The 12,096-nt window shown below is 40.4% G+C and overlaps 1 protein-coding gene across 1 annotated transcript in view; it reads right to left on the reverse strand.

Moving 5' to 3' along the window:
* Nucleotides 1-1,684: 1,684 nt before the first annotated feature.
* Fastkd1 (FAST kinase domains 1) overlaps nt 1,685-12,096 on the reverse strand; it is a 36,602-nt gene continuing 26,190 nt past the window's right edge. Inside the window, exons 9-14 of the mRNA XM_013027369.1 lie at nt 11,541-11,673; nt 8,636-8,767; nt 7,774-7,887; nt 4,844-4,982; nt 3,157-3,271; nt 1,685-1,874 (exon numbers count right to left, since the gene is read on the reverse strand). Of these exons, the coding sequence (XP_012882823.1) occupies nt 1,779-1,874; nt 3,157-3,271; nt 4,844-4,982; nt 7,774-7,887; nt 8,636-8,767; nt 11,541-11,673 (729 nt within the window). The 3' untranslated portion in view covers nt 1,685-1,778. The remainder of the gene's footprint in view (nt 1,875-3,156; nt 3,272-4,843; nt 4,983-7,773; nt 7,888-8,635; nt 8,768-11,540; nt 11,674-12,096) is intronic.

Raw genomic sequence — 12,096 nt, forward strand, 5'->3', positions numbered from 1 at the left:
CAGCTCTTCAGCTCAAGGCTAGTGCTCTACCACTTGAGCCACAGCGCCACTTCCGGCTTTTTTCTTTTTGCTTATGTGGTGCTGAGGAATAGAACTCAGGGCCTCATGGATGCAAGGCAAGCACTCTACCACTGAGCCACCTTCCCAGCCCCACCACTGATTCTTAATAACTATTTTATTATGAATGTGTTGTATGACAGAGAAAATCATTCCTTCAACACTGAAGGATTAGACTAGGTCAAGATTAGTCCATTCAAGCTATCACTCTATTTCTTTGCTTCCATTTAAAAGAAAAATTCATGCATACTCCTCTCTCCTGAAAACAGGCTTTCATAACTAGCACTTCTTTTCAAGTTACTGCTAATTTTCTTGTTGCTTTTCACTCATTTTCTTCTGATGGAGCTAGGAGTAGAACTCTACAAGCCACATCCTCAGTCCTAGTTAGTGAGGCATTTCCCAGATCTCAACTTACCTATCAGCACTACTTGATATAATTGCTCACTTCTTCAAATGCTTTCTTTTTGACTTCTAGAAAGTAGCCTTCTCTGACTTTTTGTTCCTACTCCCTTGGACATCCCTGCTAAGTCTCCTGGTTCCTCTTTCTTGATTTTTTTTTTTGTCAGCTCTATGGTTTCACATTTGCTTAGCAGGTTATCTAGCACTGAGCCATACCTGCAGCCCTTTTTTGCCCTGGTTATTTTGAGGTAGGGTATTATGTCTTGCCCATGCCTGGTCCACTATCTGCCTACTTAAGTCTTCCTGTCATAGCTAGGATGTTAAATGTCACCATCATTCCCAACTTCTACTGGAAAGGATTCACTGCAACCTTTCCAATCATAGTTTTCATGTAGCTTGAGATGATAGGCGCACATCACTGCACCCAGCTATGGATGGAGAAGGGGGTCTCATGAACTTTTCTGCCTGAGCTGACATCCCATGACTCATTAGAGGCGTGAGCCACTAGTACCAAACTTCTTTCCTGACCTTTTAATGTTAACCAACAGCACAGTGCAGTGATCTCTCCTACACTCACCCTATTCTTTATTCATATCCTAAGTGGTTTCTTCCAGTCTTGCAGCATTAAATACCAATGACAACTTTCAGGTTTATGTCGGGAGCCTGGGCCTTTCCCAACCTCCAAAGTCAAATATTGAATCATTTTATTTCTACTTAGTTGTTTAAAAATCACAAGAGCTAACAATTCTCCTAGACCCCAGGCCATCTCTCATATTGCTCTTCCCATAGGCATCCCTATCATTTAATGACAGTAATTTCTTTAAGTTTCTAAGACAAAAATTTAGAATTATTCATGACTTTTATCTCTCTCATACCTCATCTCTACCAGTAAGCAAATCTATACTTTCAAAATTCATTTAAAAATCTGACTCTTCATCACCTTCCCTGCTACTACTATATTCAAGACACTATACAGGATTATTGAAATGTGCTTTAAGTGGCTATCACTCATTTCTTGTTTTCACATGCTTCACTGAAGTTGTCTCAATAGGACAGCCAGAGTGGTGGACTTCAAATATGAGTTATCATTCCTTGCTTAAACCCCTGCCACCTTTAGAGTAGGCAGTGTATTCTTAACTGCTATTAACTGCTGTCTCATCACCGACTTGTTCTGCTCCAGCCACAATGGATCCTTGTTATTCTCAAACATACCAGGCATGTTCCCATCTCAGGATATGTGCACCTATGATTTTTAATTTAGTCACCTAATTAAAACAAATACAAACGTGACATACACAACTCATTTTAAATAAAAACTACAATCATGATTTTTCTGTTCCAAATATATGTTCTCTCAGGTATCTTATCCGGGCCTCCTTTTTGGACATTGCCATAGAGTTCCATTCAAAATGAGGGATCTGTAAAATAAGTAATGTTCTTTGAATCAAAGTCTTAAAGCAGCTACAAAAACAACCAAGGAAAAACAACACATACACACAAAAGGAAGACCTAATATTTCTAAGAAAAGCTGTGGGAAGCTGTATTTGGTGGCTCATGCCTGTAATCCTAGCTACTCAGGAGGCTGAGATCTGAGGATTGCTTTTCAAAGCCAGCCGGGGCAGGAAAGTCCGTGAGACTCTTATCTCCAATTAACCACCAGAAAGTGGGAAGTGGTACTATGGCTCAAGCAGTAGAGCGCTAGCCTCGAGCTGAAGAGCTGAGGGACAGTGCCCAGGCCCAGAGTTCAAGCCCCATGACTGACAAAAGAAAAAAAGAAAAGCTGCGGGAACCCTAAGAAATTACTTTATAGAAGCACAGCCTTTGAGCCATTAGGGAAACCAAAGCGAGTCTGTCTGCCTGGAACTGCCTGGAATGGACACTTCCCACATATCCTTCCACACTCACACGTTAGCCTTTTCCTCTTACAACCCTGTCCATCTTGTTCATAACATAAATATATAAATCAACAGAGTTTTCTAAAGACAATAAAAGAAATAGCATTTTTCTTATTCTACTAAGAACAAAAAGGTATTTGTTTCAGAGGTACTTTAACTCTTTTTAACATAAAAATGGCAATTCTGAAGCCTTAAAGTTGAAGCAAAGTGAATAGTCAAAGTCTGAGCTTTTTTTTTTGGTTGGACTGTTTTGTTTTTCTGTCATATTGGGGTTTTAAATTTGGCTTCATGATTGCAAGGCAACTGCTCTACTACCTGAGCCATGCCTCCAGCCCTTTCTGTTTTATTTTTTTTAGTAAAGTCTTAGGTTTTTGCCCATGGACGTCCTCAGACTGCAATCCTTCTGCTTTCCAAGAAAGGGATACTACTGGGATACTACCACTTACTGAGATAGGAGGGTCTTTAACGTTTGGGCCAGGCTGGTCTTGAACTGTGACCTACCTGACTCCTATCTTTCCAGAATCCAGGATTACAGGAAGGAGTGAGACACCACGACTGTCCTTGTCTGCTTTCTTTTTTATATTCTTGTTTCAGACAGTCTTACAATGTTGTTGGTTGTGGGACTTGAACTCTGGGCCTGGGTACTGTCCCTGAACTCTTCAGTTCAAGGCGAGCATTCTACCACTTGAGCCACAGCGCCACTTTGTATTCCTCTTATTTCAGCCTCTCCAGTGCTATGATCACAGGCCTGTACCACTCCACCTGATTGTTGGATTTTTTAAAGACTGAGTTACATGTTTCATACCTGAATGACGTGATAGCCCAAAATTTCCAGATGTCGTTTTTTCATAGCAGACTTTCCTTTTAAGTGAGGGAGATTTCTACAAAAAGCTCTTGAATCCAAAAATTCAAAAGCAATCCTAAATAAGACAAAAAAATAAGCATTTACTTCTAAAAGCAAAATGAGAAAATATGTCATTACCAGCCTTTCAGGAACAAAAATGCACCTTTTTTTCCTTGTCTGTCATGGCGCTTGGACTCTGGGCCTGGGCCCTCAGCTCTTCAGCTCAAAGCTAATGCTCTACCACTTGAGCCACTATGCCACTTCTGGTTTTCTGGTGGTTTATTGGAGAGAAGAGTCTCACAGACTTTCCTGCCTGGGCTGGCTTTGAATAATGACCCGCAGATCTCAGCCTCTTGAGAAGCTAGGATTACAGGCGTGAGCCACTGATCCCTGGCTCCTTTTTGTTGTTGTCGTTGTTGTTGGGGGAAGGTATGGCGATTTAACTTAGAGCCTCTTTCCTGCCAAGCAAGGTACTCTACCACTTTAGCCACACCTCCAGTCCTTCTTTGTATTTTCAAGGTAGGGGCTTGCTTCTTGCCCATGACCTGGATTATGATCCTCCTATCTATGCTTCCCTGGGTTGCTATACCCAGCCATTGTGCTTCTCCTATAACTGGGTGGGTAACTGGTGTATGTCACCATGCACAGACATTGATTGAGATGGAGTCTCAGGCTGGCCTCAATCCACTATCCCCATCTCTGCCTCCCAAGTAACTAGGAAAATACACTTGAGCCATGCACCTGGTTAAGAATGCATCTTTATAAGCTAAAAAAAGAAAAAAGAAAAAAAGGCAAACAAATATGAGTATACAAAATTATTTTCTACTTAAAAAAATAGCAATTATACCGATTCATTTAAAACACATTAAACTATCTCCTTACTTTCATGTTTCCTTGGCCAAAAATATACTTATACATGTGTTTTCCACATAAGAGACTTACACATAGAGATAAAGCAACACAGCATTAACTCTAACTGGAAACATATGAGGTACAAAACTAATGCAGCATAGGAGGTGGCTAAGTGCTCTCAGAAGGTAGAGGTTTGGGGGCTGGGATGTAGCTCAGTGGCAAAGCGCTTGCCTAGCAAGCGCAACGTCCTGGGTTCGATCCCCAGTACCAAAAAAGAAAAGACAAAAAAAAAATACAGTTAAAAAAAAGAAAGTAGAGGTTTGGGAGCACAAAGGAAGACAACAGGACTTCCTTCCATTTGAGGACAAGCAGGTGAGCACTTTCAGATAGACTGCTAGGTTCGAACAGGTGAAGGTAGGATAATGAGGCAAGAGGCAGAGGGAAGGATAAGATACATAAGCAGACTACATGAGCTATATAAGAGAAAGGTAAAGGGGCTGGGAAGGTGGCTCAGTGGTAGAGCGCTTGCCTTGCATGCATGAGGCCCTGGGTGCAATTCCTCAGCACCACATAAGCAAAAAGAAAAAGCCAGAAGTGGCGCTGTGGCTCAAGTGGTAGAGTGCTAGCCTTGAGCTGGAGAGCTGAGGGACAGCGCCCAGGCCCAGAGTTCAGGCCCCATGACCGGACCAAAAAAAAGAAAAAGAAAAAGGTGCAACCATACCTACTCCTTGATAACAAAGGTCATAACCAAATGCCAATTTTAATAAATACAATATGAAACTAAGAAATCAATTACCTTTCAGCTCCTGGTGGAAGAGCTGATCCAACTATTTGGGTACTTGGTTCCCAATACATGCCAGGTTGCTTCCCCACTGTTATATTACGGTTTCCACAAGGAAGAGGTCTTTTTCTCTTATCCAAGATACATTCAAAATCTAAAAGTATAGAAATTAATCATGTAAATTGATATTCTTTTTTGGTCATGGGGCTTGAACTCCCTGGATCCTGTTCCCAAGCTCTTTTGCTTGCTTTGAGCCACAGCTCCACTTCCAATTTTTTGGTGATTAACAGGACTTTCCGACCCAGGCTGGCTTTGAACTGTGATCCTCAGATCTGTCTCCTGAGTAGATAGGATTACAGGCATGAGTCACCAGTGCCTAGACAATACATTCTTTTTTTTTTGGGTCCGGTGGTGGGGCCTGAACTCTGGGCCTGGGCGCTGTCCCTCAGCTCTTCAGCTCAAGGCTAGCACTCTACCACTTGAGCCACAGTGCCACTTGCGGCTTTTTTCTTTTTGCTTATGTGGTGCTGAGGAATGGAACCCAGGGCCTCATGTATGCAAGGCAAGTGCTCTACCACTGAGCCACCTTCCCAGCTCCAACAATACATTCTTATAGGAAAAAATTTAGGACAAAAATATGTATATATATACATATACACATACATACACATAAAAAAGACAAAACTCCTTAGTTACCCAACTGATAAGATCTGGTCCGTCAATACCTGTCCTTGAAAATCAATCAGTAAAATCTACCAATGAGCATTCCTAAACTGAATGAATATATGAAACAAATTATACTATTCCAAATCACATGAAAATATTTATTTCAGCCAAGCATGGTGGCTCATGCCTATAATTCTAATTATTGAGGAGGCTGAGATCTAAGGATCATGGTTCAAAGCCAGTCCAGCAAGAAAGTCCATGAGACTCTGATCTCTAACTACCAAAAGGCTGGAAATAAAGCTGTGGCTCAAAGTGGTAAAGCACTAGCCTTGAGCACAAACACTCAGGGACAGCACCTAGGCTCTAAGTTCAAGCCCCAAGACTGGCACCCAAAACAAGAAAAATTATTTTAAGCCAGGTGTGGTAGCACACCTGTAATCACAGCACTTGGGAAGCTGAGGCCTCCAGTTTGGGTTAGCTTGGTCTACACTGTGAGACTGTCTCCAAAAAAAAGTCTGACTTTAATATCTTTACATCTCTTGATAGCAGCTGTAGGAAGCTAAGCCTATTAAAAGCAAAGATTTACATATGTATATATTGTACATAAACTAATATAACTAGTTGCAATAGTAGTTTTCCTATTTTGTGGAGTTTTAAAACTTAATTTTTAACAAACACAAATTAGAATGCAAGGGTGTCTTATTGTAATAATTCCATACATGTGTACAGTGTACTTTGAACAAGTTCATTCCTTTGTTTATATTCCCTCCCACCTCCCATTTTTTCACACAATTTAATGGGTTCAATTTGGTGTCTTTGTATATAGGTAAGTCATAGCACAGTCCCTCAGACATTAAAAATTAGATTCAATAAATATGTTTGTTGGTGTACCAAAATATTCACAAAATCTACCGGGCGCCAATGGCTCATGCCTGTAATCCTACCTATTCAGGAGACTGAGATCTAAGAGTCACAGTTCAAAGCCAACCTGGGTAGGAAAAGTATAAGACTCTTCTCTCCAATAAACTACTGTGAAAAAGCCAGAAGTGGCACTGTGGCTAATGTGGTACACTAGCCTTGAGCACAAAGAGGCTAAGAGACAGTGTTTAACCGTGATTAAGAACTGTATATTGAGCCGGGCGATGGTGGCTCACGCCTGTAATCCTAGCTTCTCAGGAGGCTGAGATCTGAGGATCGCGGTTCAAAGCCAGCCTGGGCAGGAGAGACCGTGAGACTCCTATCTCCAATAAACCACCAGAAAACTGGAAGTGGCACTGTAGCTCAAGCGGTAGAACGCTCGCCTAGAGCTGAAGAGCTGAGGGACAGCGCCCAGGCCCAGAGTTCAAGCCCCACGACCGACAAAAAAAAAAAAAGAACTGTATATTGTTGTAATCATACTATATTCCTGTATACAATTAAATCTTAAAGATTTATATATACTTTCACATAAGAATAATGCTCATAGGGGCTGGGAAGGTGGCTCAGTGGTAGAGTGCTTGCCTTGCATGCATGAAGCCCTGGGTTCAATTCCTCAGCACCACACAAGCAGAAAAAGCCGGAAGTGGTGCTATAGCTCAAGTGGTTGAGCGCTAGCCTTGAGCTGAAGAGCTGAGGAACAGCGCCCAGGCCCAGAGTTCAGGCCCATGACTGACAAAAAAAAAAAAAAGAATAATGCTCATGATAATGAGAATTAACACATACAAATTGCAATTCTGATGGGCTTGGGATTTAATAATCCTACTTTAAGTACTAATTACATGTATTTCTTTAGGACAGGTTATTTTCTGTGCTTTTGTCTTCTTTTTACTCTCCTGTAATATTTTCTTTTTCTTTTTTTTTTTTGTCATGGGGCTTGAACTCTGGGCCTGGGCACTCTGCCTGAGCTCTTCAGCTCAAGGCAAGGGCTCTACCACTTAAGCCACAGAGCCACTTGCAGTTTTTCTGGTGGTTAATTGGAGATAAGAGTCTCATGGACTTTCCTGCCCAGGCTGGTTTTGAACCACAATCCTCAGACCTCAGCCTCTTGAGTAGGTAGGATTACAGGTGTGAGCCACTAGCACCAGGCCTCCCCTGTATTTTCTTCATACAATGAATATATATTGGCTCTAGCATAATAAAAGATAAGCAAAGAGTGTATTGGTCTACTTTTGTCTCTTTGGAAATTTTTATCTCAGTTTTTGAAATAAATTTTAAACTTTTTAAAATTCTAGTTGATTAGATGATTCTATTCAAATTAGTCTGGTCCACTGAAAGCAACCAATTATCTACCAACAACTTACCGACTGTGTAATAATAAGGAGAAAGAGTGGAAGCTTTCACACAATTGACTCCTCCAAGTATGTCTGCTAACATTCTGTAAATTTCTTGTTGTGCTAAACTCATATTGCCTGTATCTTAAAGAAAGTAGAAATAATCAGTCTACTAGATGATGACCATTCTAGTACTACAAATTGAAAAAGGAAGACTGCTAATTCTGACTAATGCCTCGGTGTAATACCATATGTAAGACACTAAATTTAACATAAGACAAGTGCTTGCATTCAAAAAACAGGATTTCCAGGTGTGGGACAAATCCCAGCAAGGGGGTACCCAGAAAGGAGGGACAATCTGGTCCATAGCAAGACTAGGTCTCAGAAAGAAGGAAGGAAAGGAAGGAAGGAAGGAAGGAAGGAAGGAAGGAAGGAAGGAAGGAAGGAAAGAAGGAAGGAAGGGAGGGAGGGAAGGAAGGAGGGAAGGAAGGAAGGAGGGAAGGAGGGAAGGAAGGAAGGAATTCCTATAACACAATCCCTATCTAAAAATTTCACCATGGGGCTAGGAACGTTGCTCAGTGGTAGAGTGCCTGCCTTGCATGCATGAGGCCCTGGGTTCGATTCGTCAGCACCACATAAGCAGAAAAAGCCAGAAGTAGTACTGTCGCTCAAGTGGTAGAGCACTACCCTTTAGCTGAAGAGCTGAGGGACAGTACCCAGGCCATTCATGCCCACAAAAATAATTAATTAATTTTAAAAAATCATCAGGACATGGATCTCAGGAAACAGTGTGTCATACTCAGGTTTAATAATAAAGAGCAAAGCAATGTATTATTACCTAATAATTTACTTTAGAATTAATTTCTATTTCTAGTTAAAAGAAAACTCAAACCTTTATTAAACAGTTGTTGACAAAAACGATCATGAAACCATGGAATTTCAAACTCAGGGCATTCCAGGCAGACTGCTCTATTTAACTCCATTAGACGAAATTGGACCCTTTCTCGTAGAGATGAAGGTAAAACTGAAATTAAAAATAAAGTAACAGATTTCAGTAACTTAGAACTAGCAAAGACAACATTGTTTGCATCACTGATCTCCACTTTGGGCTGATATTTTCATACTTGTATTATAAAAATCACTTTACACGTACATAAATACTTCACATTTTGAAACTAATACATTCAGTAGCATAATTAAAATAAACTTTTACTATTTTTTTTGTTGGTCATGGGTCCTGAACCAGCGTGGGGCTTGAACCAGCCACCAGCACCCTGCTATACTAGTTTTATCAATTATGAATTGTAAAACTACTACATTTTTTTAAAATGCTATCAATAAAACTGAGGGCATTAGCCAAGCGCTGGTGGCTCATGCCTGTAATCCTAGCTACTCAGGGGGCTAACATCTGAGGATCACAGTTCAAAGCCAGCCAAGGCAGGAAAGACCATGAGACTCATCTCCTATTAACCACCAGAACACCGGAAGCGGCACAGTGGCTCAAGCGATAGAGCACTCACTTTGAGCTGAAGAGCTCAAGGACAAGCCCAGAGTTCCAGCCCCATGACCAACAAAAAAACCTGAGGACATGGCTCAAGTGGCAAAGCACCTGCCTAGCAAGTATAAAGTCTTGAGTTCACGGGGCTGGGAAGGTAGCTCAGTGGTAGAGTGCTTGCCTTGCATGCCTAAGGCCCTGGGTTTGATTCCTCAGCACCATACAAGCAAAAAGAAAAAAGCCAGAAGTGGCGCTCTGGCTCAAGTGGTAGAGCGCTAGCCTTGAGCTGAAGAGCTGAGGGACAGCGCCCAGGCCCAGAGTTCAGGCCCAACAACCGGACCCAAAAAAAAAAAGTCTTGAGTTCAAACCCTGTAATGACAGAAGAAAACAAAATGATACCAAGAACTTTCACTGCTCTAATATTCCATATTTAGGAATTTATTTTAAAAAATAATGATTCATATATAATAATTATTCAGAAGGAAGAACTGGAAACAACCTATGAAGATAACAAAAAAGTTTTAATATGTATCTAATTTTAAATCATGGCATCAAAATATTTAATGACATGGAAAATTATTTTTATGGAAAATTATTTTAAAATATAATTAGATAATAAAGGCAGCATACAAAAGTAAAAATATAAACAACCCCAGCCAGGCACTGATGACTCACGCCTGTAATCCTAGCTACTCAGGAGACTAGATCAAAGGAACAAGGTTCAAAGCCAGCCCAAGCAAAGTCCGTGACACACTTATCTCCAATTAATCACAAAAAAAGCTGGAAGTGGAGCTGTGGCTCAAGTGGTAGAGCACTAGTCTTGAGCAAAAGGAGCTCAGGGACAGCACCCAGGCCCTGAGTTCAAGCCCCAGGACTAGCAAAAATAAAAATAAAAAACACTGATATATAAATATACACATAAAAGCAAGAAAAACAAGAAAATATTCCAAAGCCTAGAGTAGAGCTCAATGGAACAGCACATGCTTAAGACACAAGAAGCCCCAGGATCAATTCCTAGCACAAAAGAAGGAGAAGAAGGGGGAGGAGGAGGAGAAAAGGAGGAAGAAGAAGGGGAGGAAGAAGATGAAGAAGAGGAAGAGGAGGAAAAAGAAGAGGAAGAAGATGAAGAAGAGGAAGAAGGAGGAAAAGAAGATAGAAAAACATTAAAAAGTAGTAGTTTTACTTGGTGTAAAATTATAGTTTTTCAAACAAGGTCCCCCAGATTATCCTGAAATTGACTAAGAAGACAAACTGGCCTTTAACATATGATCCTCCTACATCTACCTCCAAAGTGCTAGTATTAGGAGAATGAACTATCATATCCAGCTTAATTTTCTTTTTTATACTTTTATGTATTTTCCAAATTTTCTACAAAAATTATGAAAAGCAACTTAAAAAAAAAAGCAGTTCTGGGCTAGGCACTAGTGGCTATTCAGGAGGCTAAGGCCTCGAGGACCCAGTTTCAAATCCAGACAGAACAGAAATTCATAAAACTCCAACTCCAAATAACCAACATGTAGTAGATTCATGTAGTAGAGTGGACCATGAACAAGCAAGCTAAGCACAAAAGGAGGGTGAGAGTTCTAATATCTCTTGAGTTCTAATATCAGCAAAAAGCAAAAAAAGTGTTGGTATATATCCATATATGAGACACAAATAGTCTACCACTAAATTATATTCCTCCAGCCAATCATCATACACTATTATAACCAGAAAAATAAAAAGTTACACTGGGCGCCAGTGGCTCATACCTGTAATCCTAGCTACCCAAGAGGCTGAGATCTGAGGATCACAATTCAAAGCCAGCCCAGGCAGGAAAGTCTATAAGCCTCTTATCTCCAATAATTTTAAATAAATAAATAAATAAAATGGAAGTGGAGAGGTGGCTTACATAGTAGAACACTAACCTTGTGCAAAAGCAGCTCAGGACAACACCAGGCCCTGATTTCAAACCCCAGGACTGGCAAAAAAAAAAAAAAAAAGTTACTAGGTTTTAAGTTCATAAGATAGGGAGAACTGAAAATTGGATATAAAATGCAACTAATAAACTTTAAAAAGTAAAATGTAGGGGCTGAGAAAGTGGCTCAGTGGTAGAGCGCTTGCCTTGCATGCATGAGGCCCTGGGTTCGATTCCTAAGCACCACATAAGCAAAAAGAAAAAGCCAGAAGTGGCACTGTGGCTCAAGTGGTAGAGCACTAGCCTTGAGCTGAAGAGCTGAGGGACATGCCCAGGCCCAGAATTCAGGCCCCATGACCGGGCCCCTCCCCTCAAAAAAAAAAGAAGTAAAATATAGATACCTACTTTCAAGTTGAGAATCTAATTTGGCTAAGAATTTGATATTAAAAATTGTCTTCAGCAGGTCTTCTGGAAAATATTCAAGAATGGCCAAGGAGAAACCAAGAAATACTAACACAAGAGGATCCAATATGCCTAAAAAACAAAATTATAAAAAATTACAATGTACAAATATCTCATAAACATCATTATATCATTCAATCAAATCAGTTTTCGTTTTTTTTAAAGAATGATAAAAACCAAGCATTAACAGTGTTTCAAATGAGAATAGTGGCTATGTGAAAAGAAGGAGAAAGGAGACAGGAGAAAAGGCTGTGTTTCTTGATTTGAGTGCTGATTATCTGAGTGGATCAATTTGTGTAAGCTGAAACTGTCATTCTAATGTTAGACAAATGCTACCGATAGTGATATGCTATTAAAAGTGTTTTTTGTTTTTTAATCTTTTATTGTTATTATAAAAGTGACGTACAAAAGAAATAGGGCTGGGATGTAGCTCAGTGGCAAAGCGCTTGCCTAGCAAGTGCAACGTCCTAGGTTCGATCCCCAGTACCAAAAAAGAAAA

The sequence above is a fragment of the Dipodomys ordii genome, unplaced genomic scaffold (genome assembly GCF_000151885.1).
Source record: "Dipodomys ordii isolate 6190 unplaced genomic scaffold, Dord_2.0 Scaffold5, whole genome shotgun sequence".
NCBI lineage: Eukaryota > Metazoa > Chordata > Mammalia > Rodentia > Heteromyidae > Dipodomys > Dipodomys ordii.